The 20,895-nt window shown below is 44.5% G+C and overlaps 1 protein-coding gene across 3 annotated transcripts in view; it reads left to right on the top strand.

Annotated features, from left to right (window-relative positions):
- Positions 1-20,895, top strand: part of INPP5B (inositol polyphosphate-5-phosphatase B) — a 738,051-nt gene that overhangs the window by 321,454 nt on the left and 395,702 nt on the right. For all 3 annotated transcript variants that reach the window (XM_069223977.1, XM_069223978.1, XM_069223979.1), the window contains 2 exons: positions 2,171-2,261; positions 11,976-12,146. In XM_069223977.1, coding sequence (XP_069080078.1) covers positions 2,171-2,261; positions 11,976-12,146 — 262 coding nt within the window. The remainder of the gene's footprint in view (positions 1-2,170; positions 2,262-11,975; positions 12,147-20,895) is intronic.

A 20,895-nucleotide genomic window follows, 5' to 3' on the forward strand; every position in this document is an offset into this window, starting at 1 on the left:
AGGGAGGAACAGAAAGACACATATTGGAATTTTGGAGGTAAAGTTCTATGGGAGCTTTTATTGGTCTATTGGCACACCAGTGTTTTGAGTTTAGGACTGTATGTCAGAATATCGCTGTCCGAAATATGGTCTGACTTAAATATAATGTTTTAAATATTGTATACAAAAATACCATGCCGTTCGGTTAAGATTTTCTCTTATTTACTTTAACGGTGCAGTATTTTTGTAAATATTAGGTTGGACCGAACTTGTGCGATACGACTATCTGACTTCGATATTCTGGTCCCGTACCTGGTTAAGCTGTAATGTTTTAATTCTCACCATTGAAGGTATGTTTTAAAGACTATGTTGTGTAGGTCAGTGCGGTCCTTATTTTATGTTCACTCTGCGACTCTGCCAAAACCAAATTTATGCTTCATCGTATAGTAATTATTTGTATCTATCAGTATACTCTGGCCCACATTAGTACTAGAAACTAAGTGGGTGTTCATGATTAGAAGAAGAGCCAATTCTTAATGGTTTTCCAGAAGGATTGCATAGAGTGCCCCTAATGATGAGCAGTGGTAACAGCTTGTGTCTGGTTACCGAAAATGACTGGTCATCTCTAGATTTACATTTGGTTTGGAGGACAATGAGAAGGCAGCAGTCACCAGAACACAGTGGCTGATGAGGAGAGATTCCTAATGTAGCACCAGTGCTTAATTTTGTACCAAAGGTTGCAGTTAGTGAGCACCAACACGTAGCTCAGTGTTTAGGGCCAAGGACTTCCTTCTTACTCGTCAGACTATGACCCAAAGAAAGAGGGAGGAAAGCAGAAATGGGAGGAAGAAAAACACAGAACACGGTGACAAAGCAAGAACATGGGTGAAAAAGAACCTTTTAAGACTGAGATAAAGAGGAAGGAATGTAGTGTGGTGGATGAGGTGTGAGGTGGAATCAAGACTAAACAGTTTTCGTAGTAGACCGTCCCAGCATCCAGCAATACCATCAGGCAGAGGAGTGAGCCCAGGCAAGCAGTAGCTACTCTCAATATTCAGGGTCCAAGTTTTATTTATTCATGTATATTAGTGTATAGTTAATGTCACAACCAGGCAATTTACATCTTCCAATGTTCTTTGTTCACAGCAACAGCTCTGAACAAAGGCATCACGGAGCCCAAGGGGATTTTAATCACTTCGGGATCGTGAGGACTTTGTTTTATTTATTAGCACATTCTGCCCTCTAGTGGCAGAATGTTCTAATAGCCTTATAGCCCTTCCTAGCTGGACTAAATGGGCAGTGAAAGCCCCGCTCCCTTGTTTAACGCGGGAGTGGGCCTTTAATGGCCGGTATAGCCCGCTACGGCGGGCTCAAAGGCTATAATATATTCATTTAATAACTTTATAGTTCACAGCATGTCTCCTTCCGGCTTGAGGCTCAGTAGTCTACTCTTGTCTGACTAGACAGTGTAGATGTAAGTTTTCATTGAAGTTACACTGCTGAGCATCCTCAGGAGTATGACAGTGGAGTTGGCAGTGAGATGCAGGGCATGTCCAGTCAGTCTGAACTACTTTAGTAAAGTAAATTACCACACTTTAAAGAACCGGAAAATCCCAGGGGTAGGTGCTGTTCATGGTATGGGAAAAGTTTAATTCCCTCACATTATGAAGGGCACATATGCTTAAGAAAATATGAAAAAGGGAAAAGTAAAAAAAAAAAAAAAACGAATTGTTACTTTATGCACTTTTTATCGCCCTAGAAATGAGAAAAAGGACCAAGGTGAGCTTTTTCATGAATACCATTTTCTTTCACCTGTTTGGGGGGTAGGTTTTGTGAAGTGGGTTAACCAGTTTAAATTACATTGCGTGGATGTAACTTACAAATGCTTGTGTTTCTTTGATTCAGACTCTTAGACTTGAGATTCACCATGCACTGCCAGCTGTGTGTGTGGGATGGGGGTGGGGGAGTACTGCAGGATTCATGTGCATTAGTATAGCTGTGGAGGGTGTCCTGGTACTGGAATAGGGGAGCAAACTGGTCAGACTAGCCAATACTAGAACAGATGAGGTTTATTTGACCTACTCCTGCTCCACATCCTCTGTTCAGTTGGGAGTTTAGGAAAGTGCACACGTTTCAATTAGTTTATCAATATTACTGTGCTAAGAGTACTTATTATGTGTTTTCCTTCTAGGTGTTGCACATACGAAATCTAACCAGCAGAACAATAAACCAAAAGTGAACCACAAGGAGGACCACACACATCAAGCCAATGCCGCAAATAGGTAGGAAGAGCATGAATAATATGCACGTTGTGCGGGAATGTAGGTTATTTTGGGGCATGTTACTGCAATGAAATATATTCCTGTGAGTAGGGGTTGGATAATTGCAATTAGAATCCATGTCCATGTGTCGTGCATGGTTTTCTTGCCCATGCAAGCAGCCCAGTAATACCAGCACAGTCTGTTGACACTTATGTACCACGTAATGCCCGTGTTCCAATTGCAGCTCCTTGACCATACCATCTGCCCACTAAGGCGGATGTCATCAGCACAGTTATTTCCCCTATTTTCTATTCATTCGTGCATGTACGCCCAGCAACATTTACTGCCTATTTAATACGTAAAATAATGCACATGTAGCCATCACTTACGGTGATGTCATCCGGTGGATCCGAGGGTGTGTGATGTAATTTCTACCAGATATAGTAGTTTTAGGTGCGCAAAAGAAACCGAATAGATCTGTTTTGCGGAAACAAGAAGAAAAACAATCTAAATTAGCTGCCTTCTTGGATTTCAACAGATTGATGGCTCTGACCACTTCTTCCTTTTTTATGTCAGTCTCAAACAGTAGAGTTTAGCATATTCAGTATTATTCGATTTGGTTGACACCACTCTTTCTGAGTTTTAGGCTCTAGGTTTAAGTTCCAATAGCGGATCCCCTCATTTTGCACAATCTGATGTTAGATGCACTAAACTGTCTCCTTATATCAGCTTTGTAAGCATCCCAGATACCATTAAAACTAGTCATCCAGTGTTCATAAAGCAACTCTTGAATGTGTCTGTTTTCTTTCCAAACTTTAATACTGGGTAGTTCAGCAATTACTCACTATTCAGTCAGCCACCCCTTCCTACATGCAGTGAAGCCACTATCCACTCAAACTGGGGTCTGCTCAGAGATGGTTATGCTTTCAGTGGTCAATTCTCCAAGATTCACATGCTCTCACTAATCTAGGTGTAGTTTATTTAGGAGTAGGTATTATAACGATGCAAATGAAATGCATAGTTTTGTGTGGTTTGTTATGAAACCTCTAGAAGTTTCAAAGGTTAACTTGTGCATTCATCTTTTGGATATATGTGGATATTAGGTCTGACCTCTTTCAATGTGTATTGTTGGATCCATGGTGTTTTTGTGCAGTGCACTATGTTAAAATCTCCACCAACAATGATATTCTCTGCAGAGTGGAAAACATTCTCTCGTTCTGTATTGCAAGGACAAACCGGGATTGAAGTTAACAGTTTTGCTTTACACTTCTCCATAAATTTCTCATGTTTATGTACCAGGGAGTTCTCCATTACAAACCGTGTTTGTTTAGTGAGTAGATTGACTACCTCACCTGTCTCGCTCTCTCTTGAAGCCATTTATCTCTTAATTAATGAATGACTTGCCCCTCAATTAACTCTAACCTCCTTTAATGGGATGTCGGTCTTGTAGGTGTACTGTATTTCTGTTAAATAATGCGGAGGCTGAAAGTTCTTATTTTATCAGTTGAGGCATGTTTAATATTATATTTTAGCTGCCTGTGATCAGTATATGAGCCACGGCACAGATTGTATCTCATCCAGTAGAGTTAGTCTCACTCTCTGCACTGGGGCATGGACAAACACCACTGACTGCGCATGGCTTACCATGATCTGTCCTTAAACCTTTATCACTTGTTTTCTCTCTTCAGTCTGAGCAACCTCGAAAGTGTTGCTGGATGATCCATAGCCAGAGACTCAACAACGAAATATTTCACAAATAACACCCCATTATTTCAACTGGTATTTTCTGCCCCTTGCATCAATAGCCACAGCATTGTAAAATGGCCAAATGCCATGTTAATTTTACCCTCCTATGTGGCCCAGTTCCTCAGTATATGGAAGCCTCTTTTGAGTTCTAACCTGCTACTTTCCATTCCATTGAAATGCTCATTCAGAATTGAAGCATCAATTATATTTCATATCTTCATTTCTCTTTCCACTGCTGCTGCACTGGAACCTATAATTGTCCCTGCCAAAAGGGCCACGAGAATATCAAACAACCACTTACCCAAACCCAGTCCTTAATCTGTGAAAGAATAAGTGCCAGGGTCCAAAGTTTTGTACAGAAGTTCACAGCTGGTGAATCGAATGACAGCATGTGGAATACAAAAGTCTGCTTAGGCTTGATTCCACCTCGAGCCTCTTTAATACACTACAAGCACTCCCTGCCCCTTTTTCCCACTCTTGCACATTCCTACTTTCTCCCTCTCTCACTATTTTGCTGTCTTTCTCATCCTTCTTCTTTTTCCTTGGTGTGGTTTTCTCTCTTGCACGGTATCAAAGTCTATAGAGGAAAAATACTTACCTCTCATATGAGTGCTGGTGGGACCCTACCTGCTACCACTGGCTCAAGGTAAGCACTGCCAAGGTATAGAAAATATCCTCACATGAAGACTGATTTCTGAAACAGTTTCCATAGTTAAAAAACTAGCTTTATTCCAGAAACAAACTCTTTAAATATACTTCTAACACCAGATTCCTCACTTTTCTAACTGAATTTCTCCTGCATGCCACTAGGTAGCACCATGCTGCTCTGCACCGGTTGTGTACTCCCGCAGAAGAGAGTTGAGCACCATATAAGGGCCTTCCCATGCACTGACCTCCTTTCTTTTCTTTCTGTTCCTTTTGATGCAGATCCGGAACTCCTCACCCACATTTGTTGGCCTACGTTGATTTCTCAAATTTAAAAACCAGTGTGCTAGGAATGATGCCCCCTACTAAAATGACAGTCTTCAAGCCACGGTGCAATTGCAGAAAACATAAGTCCACACATCATGTGTCTGTGGTGTCTGGGTTCTGGGATAGGGTTTTGACAGGCATCACACAGGTCAGCAGGGGCTCCACTCCTCCCAGTCCCCATCCCCTGTGGCAGCAGCCTCTGAGCCACTTTATGTTCCCCCTAGTAGCACACACAAATCCTGTGGAGGGGTAGGATCCAGTACTTCTCCAAGAAAGGGGTGCCATCATGTCTGACAGATGGGTAATACAGATTTTTTACCATGGTTATGCCCTATGCTTTCTGTTTGCTCAATCACATCCTCACCCCCTACCGAGTGACTTTCCATTTTGCTGCACGAGATAAGAGTATTGCTCTCCAAAGGTGCGATAGGGAGGACTCTGGACTGGGAAAGACGAGGGGGGTCATTACTCTTGTTATTTCCTTGTGCTGAAAATGGATGGAGGCCTCCAGCCTATAGTGGACCTTCCACCTCTCAATGCTTTACTGTGGAAAGATATTGGCCCTCTCAATCTAGGACAAGGTCAAGCCTAGTGGGGCCCGCGACACGGGATGCAGGAGCTGCTCGGGGCCAAGATTGGCGGTCTGTACTACAGGGCCTTGTGGAGATTGGACTTGCTGTAGGGCTGGGGCACTTGCTGAAGGTAAAAGCAAAATGATGAAAGCCAGAGCGCCATGACACTCTTACACCAACAAGATTATTAATTAACCACAGGCAGCTTTACAAATGGATCCCACCAGGGGCACACAGATGACCGAACAACAAGGTGGTACTCCACTGCAGGTGGTGCAGACTCCGTCAATGGCAGACGTTGAGATCGAACTCCGGTGCACCCGGTCAGAATTGGCAAATAAAATAAACTCAGTAGCAGTTGATGTAACTATACTGAGGGCAGGTCTCTGAAAGGTGGCAGACAGGGTTACGATAACCAAAAGGAACATTGGGGAACTGCAACAAGAGGTGGCCGCCCTAAAACAAGCAATAACATCCCTTCAGAAACTGTCCAAGAAGTTGGAAGAAAAAGTGGAAGACTCTGAAGGCAGAGCAAGGAGGAATATTTTGCGAATCATGGGATTCCCGGAAAAGGCGGAGGGGCATTCAGCAGAAATTTTCTGAGAGGAATGGCTTTGCCTATTATGCCTATACAGGGTCTCTCCAATTTCTACACAATCCGAAGGGCTCATCGGGCACTTTTGCCTATACTGAGACCTGGAGCACCACCAAGAGCTATTGTAGCTCGTCTTTTTAATTATAGAGACGTCATCCTGCTCAATGTCCGGCTCAAAGGGAAACCACAAATTGAAGGATGCCACATCTCAATTTTTCCTGATTACACACAGAAGGTTCAGAATCAACGTAAAACTTATTTGAATGTTAAAAGGAGACTGCGAACATTAAATGTGAAATACAACCTGATGGCCCCAGCAAAACTGAGGGTGGAGCATGAGGGGGCAACATGTTTTTTCTTTAGCGCAGTGAGGCGACTGAATGGATAGGCACCTTGAAAGGAGCCTCTGCTGGTGAGACAGTGCTGGAGGCTGGACTGGACACAAACCAAAACCTAAAGTCCAAGACAGTTGGCAGGAGAGAGAAGAAACGAAAGCCAAAAGGCCTGTCGGGTCGCACTGTAGTTGGACCAGACAGAACTATCCTGGAAGCCACAGAGATGTTGACATCTGGCACCTCCTATCAGGAGAGGCAGAATCATCCTGATTTGGATATGGAGAGTACAGAGGAGGGGATGACCTGATGTCAATGGTAACATATGCACAACACAGGGAAGAGGCGGGGAAGGCACCGATAGGGAACTTTAGACAGATTATAACTGTCATAGTTGCTAAATATTATATGCTGGCAGGAGCCAACAGGATCAGGGGGATTGAGAGTTGTGGGAGCCACTTGAGTGCTACGGCCTCGTGGCTCGCATGGCATTCTAACCTCTAGTGTAGCATCAAGGACAGTCACTTTTGTGTTAAAGGTGTTGTTGTGTTTAATTGTTTAGCGCAGTTTTGTGATGGGCATCAGGCGGGATGTGCATGTTTGCATCCAGTTTTGTTGTAACTAGTGTGAGGCCGTTTCTGTGCCCACGGGGAGATGGTGTTGGAAAGTAACTCTAGTTTGGTTGACTTTGAAGTCAAGGGGGATGAATGCTACTCACAAGTGGGTAAACTGCAGTGCTTGAATAGAAGGGGTTGTATGTGCAGAGGATGAGTGCGGACACAGGTCTGGACTGCTGTGGATTGGCCCTCACAACATAGACAACATGAATGGCTCACGTATGTTCATTTGTGACTTGGAACATGCAGGGCCTAGCACGTTATGAAAAGTGCTGAAGAGAATATGCCTATCTGAAGGGATTCAGGGTGCCCATAGCGTTTGTGCAGGAGACTCAAGTCTTGGAGGACTGTATAACTAGTCTCCGAAACAGATAGAGAGGATATAAATATGCTATGTCTTATTCTGGGTATGCACCTGGAGTGCTGATCGGCTTGCCGCCTCGGGTCCCCTTCCAGTGTAGGGCCCATGTAACAAACCAAGAGGGTAGATATGCAATTCTATCTGGTCTTTTGGATGGACCTGTTGGGACTTTTATATTGGAGTGACTAAGGCTGCTACAGAATATTATCAACAGATGTCATCCTTGCAGGGTACTGCAACTGTGTGATAGATAGACATTTACATCGAACTCCCCCAAGGTTACACACCAAACCACTAATGCCTCTATGGAGACTACGGGCAGAAGCGCTGACAGACCCCCCTTTTGATGCCACAATTAGAGAGGAACTCAGTCTATTTTATGGAGAATTGGGGCAGTGCTAGCTGTGGGTCTCACGAATATAAGGCAGTGAAAGTGGTGATAAGAGGGGTGTGCATCAAAACTATCTATGGGATTAGGAAACAACTGGAAAGGAATCTTTCTTGTCAGGAGAAATGGTTGCAGAAATTAGAAAAAGATCTTTCTTTCTGGCCCAATAAGCTACGGAAATGGCATCAAGCCAGGAAGGAACTATTGGACCACTGGCACCGGCTGGAGAAGCACACCTATACTGCCCATAGACAAACATTGCATGCTGAGGGGAATAAGGCAGGTGCCATGCTTGCACAGCTGCTTAGAGAGCAGGAAACAAGACAACCGGTAGTGGCACTTTGGGATGAAAGGGGACTACTAGTCAATACACAAGTGGCAATCAATGAAGTATTCTGATTTCATGTGTGCAGCTTATATGGGCAGAGAGGGACATCTCGTGATCTGGGAGCTTCATTCCTGGAGGAGATTTCCCTGCTGGTACTGCAAAAAACTGTGAGGTCCTCCTTGCAAAACCCCATAAGTAGGGAAGAGTGTATGACAGAGAAATTGCTTGACGTCTATGCCGAGGCACACCAAATGGGAGGCATTAATCATGTTGCTCCCTAAACCAACTAAAGTCCTGTAGAATAGTCTTCCTGTCGCCCATTGTACATTTTTAATGTAGATGTGAAGATACTGAGCGGTGTCCTAGCGGCAAGCCTGCTCACGCACCTGCCATCTCTGATACATACAGTTCAGTGTGGCTTTATACCACACAGAAGCACAATGCATAATCTTAGGGGGTTAGCCCACATATATCGTGCAACACATCTGAGGGAGGAACCCTGAGCTCTTGTGTTTCTGGACATCGAACAAGTGTTCGACTCACCACAGTGGGATTATTCATGGTTGGTGTTGGAAAAAATGGGCTTCGGACCATTGTATGTTGCCTGGGTCCAATTACTGTACATGGACCCTGAGGCCTGTGTGCGTACGAGACCCATAGTGTTGGATAAAGTTGTGCTTGTGAGGGGTACTAAACAGGGTTGCCATCTATCCCCCTTGTTATTCTGTCGGTGTCTCTGTTCGCAGATGCTGCCCTGGTGTATCTTCGCCGCCCGATACAGTATATGCAGTACCAATACTCCTGGAGGCACTGCAGACCTTTGGAGAGACCTCTGCCCTCTTTGTGAATGGGCAGAAATCACACCTATTCCCAATGGGCTCACTGGCAGTGACACAAAAGGAGATGCTCCCACCAATTGGGCTTCTGTGGTGCGGTGTTGGAGTTCGATTCCTGGGCATACTGATCGCCTTCACAGAACAGACATTTTTAGATCTCAATATAGGGCATGTGTTGGAGGGATTACAGGTGTCAATTTGCTTCTGGAAAACACTGCCCTTCTCTCTCATAGGCCGACCGGCTATGTTGAAAATAGTTGTACTCCCCAGATGTTTATATGGATTACAGGGCACCTTCTTTGACTTACCCCAGAGGTATTTCACTGAGGTGGAGGGCCTAATAGTTTAACTGCTTGGTGCTGATATGAGGATGAGAATAAGGCCTTCATTACAAGTTTGGCAGTTCGCCAGTGTGGTCTCCTTCCTGCGGCCCCTATTACGAGTTTCCTGCTGGGTCAGCGGGCATAAACAGAGTTTCCGCCTGCTGGCCCAAGGGGAAACAACCCACAACACTGACGGAAATAAAAAAGACAAAAATGGAAAGACGGGGGTTGTGAACTCCTAGGAGAACTGTATGTTGGTGATCCATTCATTACACAGGCAAATTTCATTGTCTCCTTCAGGTTGGGGCCAGGGCAATACTTGTAGTATGCAAAAATCGCAGCAGTGGCGCATGAATTGTGGCCTGGCTTCCCGAAGGAACTGCAAGTCTCATACACACTAACCACGATGTTGAACATGGAGGGGGCAGACTGCTGATCTCTAATCCACAAAGCACTTAGAGAGGACCTTCCTAAACTTACCCCTAAAGCAGAGAAAAGATGGGAATTGGCACTGGGTGATACACTTTCTGCATGGGAGTGGGCAAAGTCCATGCTAGAGCAAAGGAGGTGAGCTCTAATTCTCGCTTTAACCTAATACAGTATAACTGTCCATATCAAACATACTTGACTCGCAAGGTTCTTCATCTAATATACAGGCATTGACCTGATGGGTGTCCCCCCACCGTGCGGCGCTCAAGGGGTGGATTTTTTGCATATTGTGTGCTGCTGCCCATGGTTGGCGAGTTTTTTGGGGAAGGTGGTTTAAACACTTGCTCAAGCCACGGGGTGGGAGATACCATTCACACTTCAGGTTCTGCTTCTGGGACTACACCCAGCACTGAAGGGAGAGAAACTTAGCCACTGACTTCTAATGTTGGGACTAATTCTTACAAAGAGGCTCTTAGATGGCTGCACACACTCCCACCTAAATATATGGAATGGCTAAGAGACTTGTTTGGAACGGGCAGTAGTGGAGGAGGAACGAATGAGGCATGTCAGATGGGAGGAGAAATTGATGAATGATTTGGCTGCGTGGGTGCAGATGCTGGAAGACTTGCGAGAACCTCTTCACGCTCCATCAGATATTGGGAGTGTGAATGATAAAGGGATGATTACCCTCACTACCTATAGTTCAGGAGGCGTAATAGAGGACGACAACCGCAACTGGAGATGGCCTAGACCTCTAGAGCACAATCAAAAATAATACCCAGGGCATGCCCCGGAGTTCAGTTTACCTTTGTAGGCGTAATGGACTGATAATAGCTCCTTGTCGAATGGCATTCATCTGAAAGGTTACCCTATTGACATTGATCGTATAAAAAATATGCAGGACCTGCAGGGATCAGGAAGTTTTAGTAGCACTGTAGGAGGAGGGAGTTGATTGTTGGGGAAGGGGTTTGTTGCACAACAGTGCTGCAGTTGTATTGTTGAACTCCCAAAGTGTTTTATTTAAAAAATCAATAAAACGTTTTAAAAAAAAAAAGAATATCTTTGTACAAAAGAGAGTAAATGGAGTTTAAGTGTACCGATCTCAGCTACTAAAAATAAAACTTCTTCTTCCTACACCTACAGACTGTTGAGCACATTATTGACATGGTTCTGTATCAGCTACACATTGCTGCTTGGCCCTGAATAATAAGATGTAGAGCTTATTATCCATACTTTATTACTGAGAAGCGCGTAGCTTAAAGGCTTATTCTCTTATCCATTCCTACTTTTAGAAATGCTCCTCAACCACTAGCCATTTCTTCTCAGTGCTGTTAAAGCTGTGATTTGTAGCTTCCGTGCACTGATGGCTGTACTTTCCAAAAGGCTTGGGCAGCAGCATAGTAGTCTCTTAAGTTTTCCAAAATATAGACGCAGCCCGTTTGGTTCAGTGTCTTTCCATTGGTGTTGGATTTCACCTACATCGAAGAATCCAAATCGTATCCTAGCATAATCCTTTCTAAAGTGCCTCTTTCGGGTGTGATTTATTAATAAATGCCATGAATGGAAACGTATAACATTAAATCCACATGGTTTAAGGATACACAAGCTTTAAAACCTAGAACAAAAAAATAATGTCGTAGCTCATTTTTTTAAAATCGTTTTAAAATGAAGCAAAGTCTGCAACTTTTCTCATGCTTCATGCATTTCAAATATGTCTACTGCATTCAAAAGGCATGCCACAGTTATTTATGACTTTTAATTATGTATGAATATGTCCTGCTCAGATGTTTTCCAATGTTTCATTCTTTTCATGTTATGTTATTACACTCAACTCGTTTTAATTTGATACTAATTGCTTAATTAATAAAATATTTTAAATGTTTTGTATCTTGAAACTGTTGGAATTTCTGTGTTCCATGCTGCTCTGGGTAAAGCCAAACGCATTAGCCTTAAACCTGACTGCTGTACATTTACACACTTAAACCGATCTTACAAAATTGCATAAGCAATGTTGAGCTAATTAAAGGCAGCCAGGATTAATTGACTTAAGTTGTATAAGTAGAAACAGGAGTGTATGTTTGCATTTGACTGATAAACTTGACTAAACAATTACAATGTTCTTTGCATCCTGAACTGCATCTATGGCATATGGATTCAGTATCTAGCTATGACCGCAGAATTGTTTGATTTTCATATTTATGTGAGTACATCTTCTAAAACTTGTTATGTGTTGCAGGCAAAGCAGGCACCGAGTGGACGTCACTGAAAGCATGGTACGAGCGGCTAATATGATAGTTACAGACAAGGCTCAGATTTTACCAATTCAGAAGTTTGGCCTGAGAGATAACTTGATTAAATCCGAGCTATTAAAAAAAGAGGATTCCTACACGTACATAAAAAAATATAGGTATGGTTAATCATACTTAGAACAAAAGCACTATGTTGTTCTGATTGCTGTGGCAAGCATGTATTTATTAATTTAGTGGTTGAATCTCAATAATAAATTGCAGGGAAAGGTATGTACAATTAATTGTGGTTGAGTGTGGTGGACATGGGCCTAAACATAAAGACCATTCAGTAGGATTACTAAATGAAGTAAAATGCATTCTTATGTTGTGTTAATGTCCCTTGTTGAAATTTGGATATTTATGGTATATTAATACATTTAGTAAAACAAACGTTTAAGGGATGTTCTGGTTCGTTTATTTCTGGTCCAGGAAGATTGTGACTACCTGTTGGATCTAGGGTATCAGGTGCTGTACAGGGGTGATCTAACACACTAAGTTCTAGATGTGCTTCTTGCAGCTTTGTCTCGTAGAGCACTGGTATAAGCCATAAGAAGACAAGTCAATGCTCATTCTGGTTCACCCCTCCTAGTGTCTCTTAGTTGGCAGTACCCATTCAACACAGACTGCTCAGAATTGTACCAGCAGCAGCACTAACCCATGCAACCCTAATCAGACTCTTTCCAGTGAGATTATTAACCCTTTTAAGCTGAGTACAGAGATCTTACTGTAAATGTCACGGTCTGCATTTCTCTTACCGCCGTAGGCTCCAGTGCTAGGAGGGGCGCCTGGTTTCTTACTGGTTCTGGACTGGCCAGGATAAGGGTGAACCCTTCTAGTAGCCACGGTGGTGCTGAGTAGGAAAAATGCCAAGGCAGACCATACCCTCCCTAAGGAGTCCCAGAGGAAAAACCCAAGTAATGGGGAAAAAACCTCTATCAGGGGAACTCCTGGAAAAGATGAAAAAACAAAGAAAATAAAAGGCAAAAAAATTGAAGTCAAAACCCGCAGGAAAAAAGCAGGAGCTAGTAGAAAACCGGAAACAGGAGCGAGGATCACCACTGAGACGGAAGGAAGGAGAGAACTGCAGTGCTTATATACCATGAAACGGGAAGTGACAAACAGGAAGAAAGAACAATCATTTTGGATTGGGAAAGGCCACATAGAAATGAATGAGAAAAAAGACCAAGTATAAAAGGAAGCAAGGCATGCTGGGAAGACAAACACCAAAGAAGAAGACAATATGGAAGACCAAGAACAAAGAAGACATGAAGACAGAAGAAAAAGAAGAAGAAAGAAGAAAAAAGAGAAAGGACCCAAGGAAGGTAAGTGGGAAGGAAAGCCAGGGAGGCTGCCAGGGGCTGCGGCACGACCTGGAGCATGAAATGTGCCTCCTGGGCTGCACCGCAGCAAAAAACGCCAAAGGAGCCCCAAAAAACGGGCCGCAGCTGTACCGGCATCCCGAAATGCGGACTGCCGGCCCAACCGCGGTCTGAAGCAGTTATAGGTGTGGCAGTGTATGGAGAGGGGGGCGATGGCGGTGGAGCAGCATCCAGGGAGCCCTTTCCCTCCTGGAGCAGTGCAACGGAAAAGGTAAGTGCTGTCCGAGAGGGAAGTGGGGTGGGGGGGTGTTGGAGTGTGTGAGTGCATGGGGGTGTGCATGAGTGCATGTATGCATGAGTGCATGAGTGCATGTATGCATGTGTGCATGTACGTGAATGGGTGCATGTGGATGTGGGGTGTTGGTGTTTGGGGAACCTGTATGTAGGGTTGGGGGATGGTGAGGGTTGCAGTGGGGGACCTGCATGGGCTTTTTGGGGGTGGAGGGTTGGGGGGTTGGTTTTTGATGTTGGGGGGGGTGGGGTTTTTCTAGGGGCTGGGAGGGGTGGGTAGGGAAAGTGGAAAGGGGGAAGGGGCCAGGCATGTCACATACAGGTGACAGGAAGGATTATGCTTTCCGCCAGGGATTACCTGGCGGGGTAACTCACCAGGGAATCCCTAGTGCAAATGGGATCGCCTGTCATGCCTCCACAGCCGGATCAAATGTGCTCACAGTCGGCCTGGCGGTCGAATCTGGCCTGGCGGTGGGTGGTAGTGAACTGCCTGCTTTACAGCCAGTTCACTACTATGTTCAGAATATGGCCGTCTGGACCAAAATGGAGAGGGTAGCTCCCATCCCCATTACTTCCTCTACTGGTCCAGCCACAGGCTCATGGCTTCCACCCCTTTCCATTCTTTCCCTCTTAGCCTGCCCACTCATGTATTAAAAAACAGTAAGGTTCCTATATCTTACTTCAATTTGTATAAATATAAACGGAGGGCATTGAGGTCATGCCACATAATCAAATTTTACAAAACGTAAGACACTAGTAGTAATCCTCAGATAAGTGCAAATAATTTCAGTTAAAAGAAACTGGAGAGTTCACAGTAAGCATCACCATTTTGAATGAGCTCAAGAGAAATTTAGTTAGAATTCATTTCTGCTCTTTAGAAGCTCTGTGGGGAGAGCCCAGTCTTTCATAATTCCATCATTAAATCTGAAAGAATGTATTAGAGGCCAAATGACAGTACAAGGTATCCTGGGGCATATATCCAGACCAGGCATGAGTACTGAACCAGTCTTAACCTTGGTTGTTATTGACTTTTGTATGGTTGTAGACAATGGTGATGCAGGAGTTCTGATACTTTTTGATATCTCAGCCCAATTTGATACCATCGACCACACTATCTTATTGCATCACATATTATCATATTCAATAGGCATCGTACTTGCATGGCTCTCATCCTTTCTTTAGTAAAAGTACTAAATGTAAGTCTTTTTCCATCACCCTCAAACCTCTACCATATGATGTCCCATAGTTATCTACAATCTCTTGACTACCGTTTAACCTACATAATCGTCAGTTAGCTGGCTTACTGCATACCTTCAGTGTAAAAGCATACTTCTGTGCTGACAATAATCGAATTCTCCCTTTGATACTCCATCAGCATTGGAAGCCACTCCAAACTGGATGACCACACTTAATTAAGCAAATTCCATCCAACTCCTAAATCCTTGTTGTCGTTGAACGGAACCCGGAAGGGGAAACAGCGAAGCGAAAGCAGCAGCAGCAGAAGTGAAGCAGCGGAATGAGGGAGCAGAGCAGTGAGCAAGCGAAGGGAGTGGAGCGTACTGCTCACCACCGCGTCTTGCTCGCCACCCCCACTGTCCGCCAGCCAGCTCCGCTTCAACTGCACCACTGGGAGAAGAAGTGGGGAAATCAGAAAGCCTGTGGCCCGCTGCTGGGAGCCCCCGTGCGGAGTGTTGAGCAGAGCGGTGCCTTAGTGTAGTCGTCGGGCCCCCAGGGAGTGAGGGTCGGTCCCTCGGAAGCCCGTGGAGGCCAGTCCCCTCAAGGACATGGGTGGGGCTCAGCCGGGAGGAGCAGCTAGTGGAGCAAGTGGAGAAGCTCCTCGGAGGGGCCAGGAGCTGATCAGATGTCTGGAGCCCTGGGTAGAGGTACAGCACTTTAAGGTACTGAACAGGCACTGAATAGCACAGAATGCTGTTAGTTGGAGTAGAAGCATAGACATAAACATAAGGCATAAAACACAGCCCCTCTACATAAGGACCTTAATAGGGTTATAGTCACCACCTATATTCATCTTTCCGCCTGAAATTGTCCATCTGGCCTAATAAGAACAGGAAAATAAGGTCAGGTAAAGCACAAAACAACATGCCCAACCTAATCAAGAGGAAAAGGAAAAGAGAGCTGACCTCAGATCAGACCACGACAAAAAGGAGAGCAAGTAGCACTTCAGAGCCCCTCAGCCCCTCCAGGGCCCAGAGCACATTGAACACAATCTGTAGGAGCTCATCATCGCAATTTAGTAGTTTGGAAGAGATGAAAAGAGAGATAGACCAGCCCACATCTGAGATCCTCCCAGAGGAGGAAGTAAAGAATCCAGTCCAGAAGCCTCACAATAATGGATTATTATTCTGTTTTAAAAAATGGGTCGAGCAATGGCAAAAGTAAGAGGGACCCCCTGGGCATACATCAGCAAGCCTGGAAGTGGGGGATGGGTGGGGGGGGTAAGGTGGGTGCCCATGTCCCACTCAGCGCTGGCAATCGAGGGGCCCCGGAAAGAAGAATGAGGCGAGAAACGAGCAGCAGCCACTTCCTTTATCCCCCAACATTAGTGATTGCAGCAAAACAAACCCTGACTGGCATTGCTGTGGCTGTGGCCCATGCGGGAAAAAAGTCAGATAGTAGGAGCCTGTGAAATCTCCAACCAAGCAAAGATTGTGAGAAACAACTGCTTAGATTTAGACCCTTAAGATCCCACTTCAATTCTAGTCAACTTATCCATTCCTGATTCGGAGATGGTAGCAACCGCCGAGATCTTGGAGCAAGTAACACTGCAAGACTGTCCCGGGAGCCCCGGCTTGAAGTTCTACTCATGCCTCGCTTATGGATTCGAAAACAGGGAGCAGGATTCTGTGAAGAAAAGTCTAGTAGGCCCATATAAGAGGGTGGAGGCGGGAAACCCACCACCGGTAGAAATCCCCAGTGAGAGGTCAAAGAGACGATTAAATGGACAATCCACAATCACCGATGGCAACAAATGTGAATGCAAATGATATGTGAGCCGCAATTCTGAACTCCATGCAGGCAAAAGTAATGGCCCTCCAGTATCACTCGAATAAAATGGATATCCAGGTAGATCTGTTAAATACACTGGCGGTGTTAGTTTCTGGAATAGATGATAAATTGGAAGAACTAAACGCCCTGATATCTATAGCCCAAATCAGTCAACATAACGACTTCACCATCTTTACATGCAAGGAGGTGGTAGACAGGTTATCGCAATTGCCGACAATTTTGGAGGCAATACTAATAGAAGTCCGTCCTGCCCAGAAAGAGGAACATACCTACGCCAACCCGCTGATTGACATGTTGACATCTGCTCCTGCTACAGAGAAAGTAGCGGCAGCCCCTCCATCCAGCAGACAGCTTCACCACTGACCCTGGCAGACAGAAGGGGTCCCACAGAAAATAATGCTAGGGCCCATTCCATCACAAGGAACTCGAAAGCTGAAGTGTACCCATTATTCGTAGATAATCCTGGATAAATGGAGAACCCTATGATCTTAAAACAGACACAGAGAGAGAAAAAACGAGCGAGAAAGGGCAGGAAGCTTGTACGATCCAACCATCAACATTTTTTAAAGGCCACGGTGTCCGTTGAATGAAGCAAGGAAGATAAGGCTATAAGGGGAATGCACAAATTGGATAGTACTCCCAATCTAGTTTCAGTGCAGTAGCAGTAACGAATGTTCTCGATCCAGAAGGCACGCCCATGACACCTGCAACACAGTTAGAGCATCGATTACCTGTACTGGCTATTGGTTTCCTGGAGGAAAACTGAAGGGCCAGCTTATTAACACTGAATAATACAAGTAGAGCGAAAATCGAACATCATGCCGCGTCAGCAGTTAAATCTGGCAAGTCAACTTAACACGGATAGCCAGGAACAGGTTCATCACCTGCTTTGGATCCTGGAATTCGTTTCAAGGTCCCCTTCAGATGTATTAAATCGTTCTACCATCCTAAGACTTATAAAAGCACCCCCAGATCCTAAACATGTAACCTCAGAAGACATTGCCGGTATTAAGTTAATTCAATCAAGAGATAATCAGCACACCAATCCAAAGCTGGTTATCTTCTCAACTCCCGACCTCCCCAAGCAAATTCTGGAAAGGAGGGAGGTCCTGAGAGTCTGGGGCATTGAGGTGGTCACATATCAAGGGGATAGAAATCCGTCTCCATTATTGGAGGCCCACCGGGCCAACAAGACTACAGGCACATGGTCAGTTTTACGTGGCGTGCAGGACCCACTCAATGCAAGAGATGGGGAGGGAATGTCCAATAAAAGGCCCATAGCTCAGTCCCCGTTTAAAGTTCAGATATGGATGGATGAGGGGCAAAGGAAACTGGTAACTAGACAGGACCCCCTGCCTAATTGGAGTTGGCTGACCCTAGCATTATCCCCAGGAAAGGTCCATAATAGTTGAACAGCAACCGAACAGCCCTTGCAAGGGGCTCTGACCATATGTTCATGGAATTTAGGAGGCCTGCAGGCAAAATTGGAGGATCCAGCAATAATCCAATTTTTGGGCTCATATTATAATATAATGATACAGGAATCATGGGCCCAAGTGTCCATACCACTATTCGGCTGTACAGAATTTATCAAACTAGCAGTGAAAACCAGCAGGTCTGGAAGGGCAAAGGGGGGCTTAGTGACATATGTCAGCACAAGTATCCTCACTGAACCATCTGAACTTAATGGGGGAGATCTACCGTTTCAACTGGTTCGACTAGATGGTTGGGGGAACAACCACACATGAACCATTGATATTAATCAACAAATATATTAACCCAAAAAAGAAATCAGCCGAAGCCAACAACTTGTTAAAGCATCTGGTGCATTTAAAAACCACAATACATCCGGCACACTGGTTAATTTCGGGTGATTTCAATCTCAACCTATTCCATAATCGAAGTGAGGAACATATCCAAACAGTGCCACCCATGCCAACACAAAGTGTCCCAATGAATATAAGGAAAGATAAGGTTGGAGAGAAATTAATAAAGATTAGTGAGTCTGTTGGCGTATTCACGTTAAATGGACAGAGCTGGGCCGACACTCCACCCGTATGGATTAGATAGTCAGGAAAAAAGGTATCCTATTTAGATTACACACTGGTTAACCCGTCATTATATAAATTTCGGGCCGAGTTTAAGATTTTGGATTGCGCAGAAAGTGACCACAAACCACAGGCAATCTAGATTCAAACAACAATATGTAAGCCAGAGAAAGTGGCATGGCTCAAAGGGGCGATTGGCATTGAAAATCTTAAATGATTGAAATGGTCATCTAACTCTATTAAAAGCCAAGGGGAAGCAGCCTTGTCCAGACTTGATTCCTTGGTTATGGACCCTTCTAATTTGACAAAGGTCTGGGAGGTCTTCGTTAAGGATCTTATAAGCCATGGCCCCCAGGAAAAAACAAAAAAGGGAGCTCAATTGATGTACCACAATGGCATTCACCTGTCAAGACCAATTCGTATAAGGAAAGCAGTGGTGGGTAGGTTATTGAGGCAATTGCGTAAGCATCCTGAAGATAAATCACTACTAAAAATCCTTCGAGAGCATAGGAGGTACTTGAAAAGGAAAATATGGTGCTTTAAAAAACGCCAGCAGGAAACGTTATGGTCCAAACTGCATTATGGGTCAAAACTATCAGACTCAAAACGATTCTGGAAATTGATTAACTTTATTGAACAGGGGCCAAATGCGGCCCACAATGCCATTATAACAAAGGGAGCCTGGGTTGACTACCTTAAGTCTCATTTTTGGAGGAGGAGTTGCGCAGGCCCAGCAGGAAACAGTTATTGGGGACAACGACGTCTCGACCACCTTGATAGTCACTGCATCTAAGATAACAAGGATCATCAGGAACTCGCGAACTGACTGTGCTCCCGGGCCTAACGGTCTGCCGCAAGCACTACTCAAACAGGCAACACAAAGATGGGTAGATTACTTGGCTGCAATGTACAACCATGTTTTATCAACAGGGATTATTCCGGCAAGTTGGAAGCGTTCAATAATCCACCCCATATACAAGGGAGGGAAGGCCGCATCGCCAACCAACTACTGACTGATTGCCCTCTTAGATGTAGATCTTAAGTTTTTCTCGGCATGCATACTACAGCACTTAGAATCGTGGGTTATAGACAATATATTCTCATAAACCAAAGCGGATTCGTTAAGAACCAGGGTACCACAACAAACCTTATGGCATGGGAGTGATCATTAATAGAGCAAAAGCAAGGGGCATACCCACATACCTGTGCTTTGTTGATTTTTAAAGCCACATTCAATTGCGTACCCTGCTACAAATTGTGGGCAAAATTACAGCAATGGGAGCTGCCCTCAGCTATATTAAACGCTATTAGGCCACTTTATTCTGATACTTGGGTGAAGGTGAAACTTGGGGATGGCGCTCATGTATCAAGGGCAGTTAAAACAACAGTTGGTTTGAAACAAGGCTGTGTCCTGGCACCAATTCTCTTAAATCTTTATATAGCAGACTTCTCTGTGATGTTAAATAACCAGTCTGCCCACTCACCTACTCTTGTTGGGCATCAATTATCCAACATGCTATATGCAGATGATCTGTTACTACTTAGGAAGACCAAAATTGGCATGCAAAAACTGTTAAACAACCTAGGGGGATATGCAAGAACTAACAAATTGGAAATATATCAAAGTAAAACAAAAAAGCTAGTCCTTAACCAGAGATCCTTTATTCAACGCAAATGGTATTTGAATGAAAAGATCATAGAGGAAGCAGCCTCCTATCAGTACTTAGAGGTTCTGATAGATGTAAGGGGCAATTATGTGTCCCATAGAGAAGCAATAAACAGTAAGGCACAAGCACTCACCTATGCATTTAGAACCCTAGCAAATAACACTTGAGGTAACACAATGAAACCGCTGACAGCTGTAATGAGAACAAAATTGCTCCCAGCGCTCACATATGAAACTGAAATAATACAGGGGATGGAAGCTGCCCTCCTAGATAAACTCCTGGTAATGTCACGACTCACGTGCTGCTTGCGCCTGGAATTTGCAGATCTGGTGGCGTGAATCTTCAATGTTCGGCTTTGGCCCAAAAAGGGGCGACTCTTTCTGGTAGCCACGGTGCTGTAGGCAATGGAGACACCAAGAACAGACCGTGCCCTTCAGAAAGTAGCGCCAGAAGGAAAAACCCCTTCCAAAGGGGAAAAACCTCCAAACAGGAAAAGTCCTGGAGAAAAACAAGAAC

Source organism: Pleurodeles waltl, chromosome 3_1 (assembly GCF_031143425.1).
Source record: "Pleurodeles waltl isolate 20211129_DDA chromosome 3_1, aPleWal1.hap1.20221129, whole genome shotgun sequence".
NCBI lineage: Eukaryota > Metazoa > Chordata > Amphibia > Caudata > Salamandridae > Pleurodeles > Pleurodeles waltl.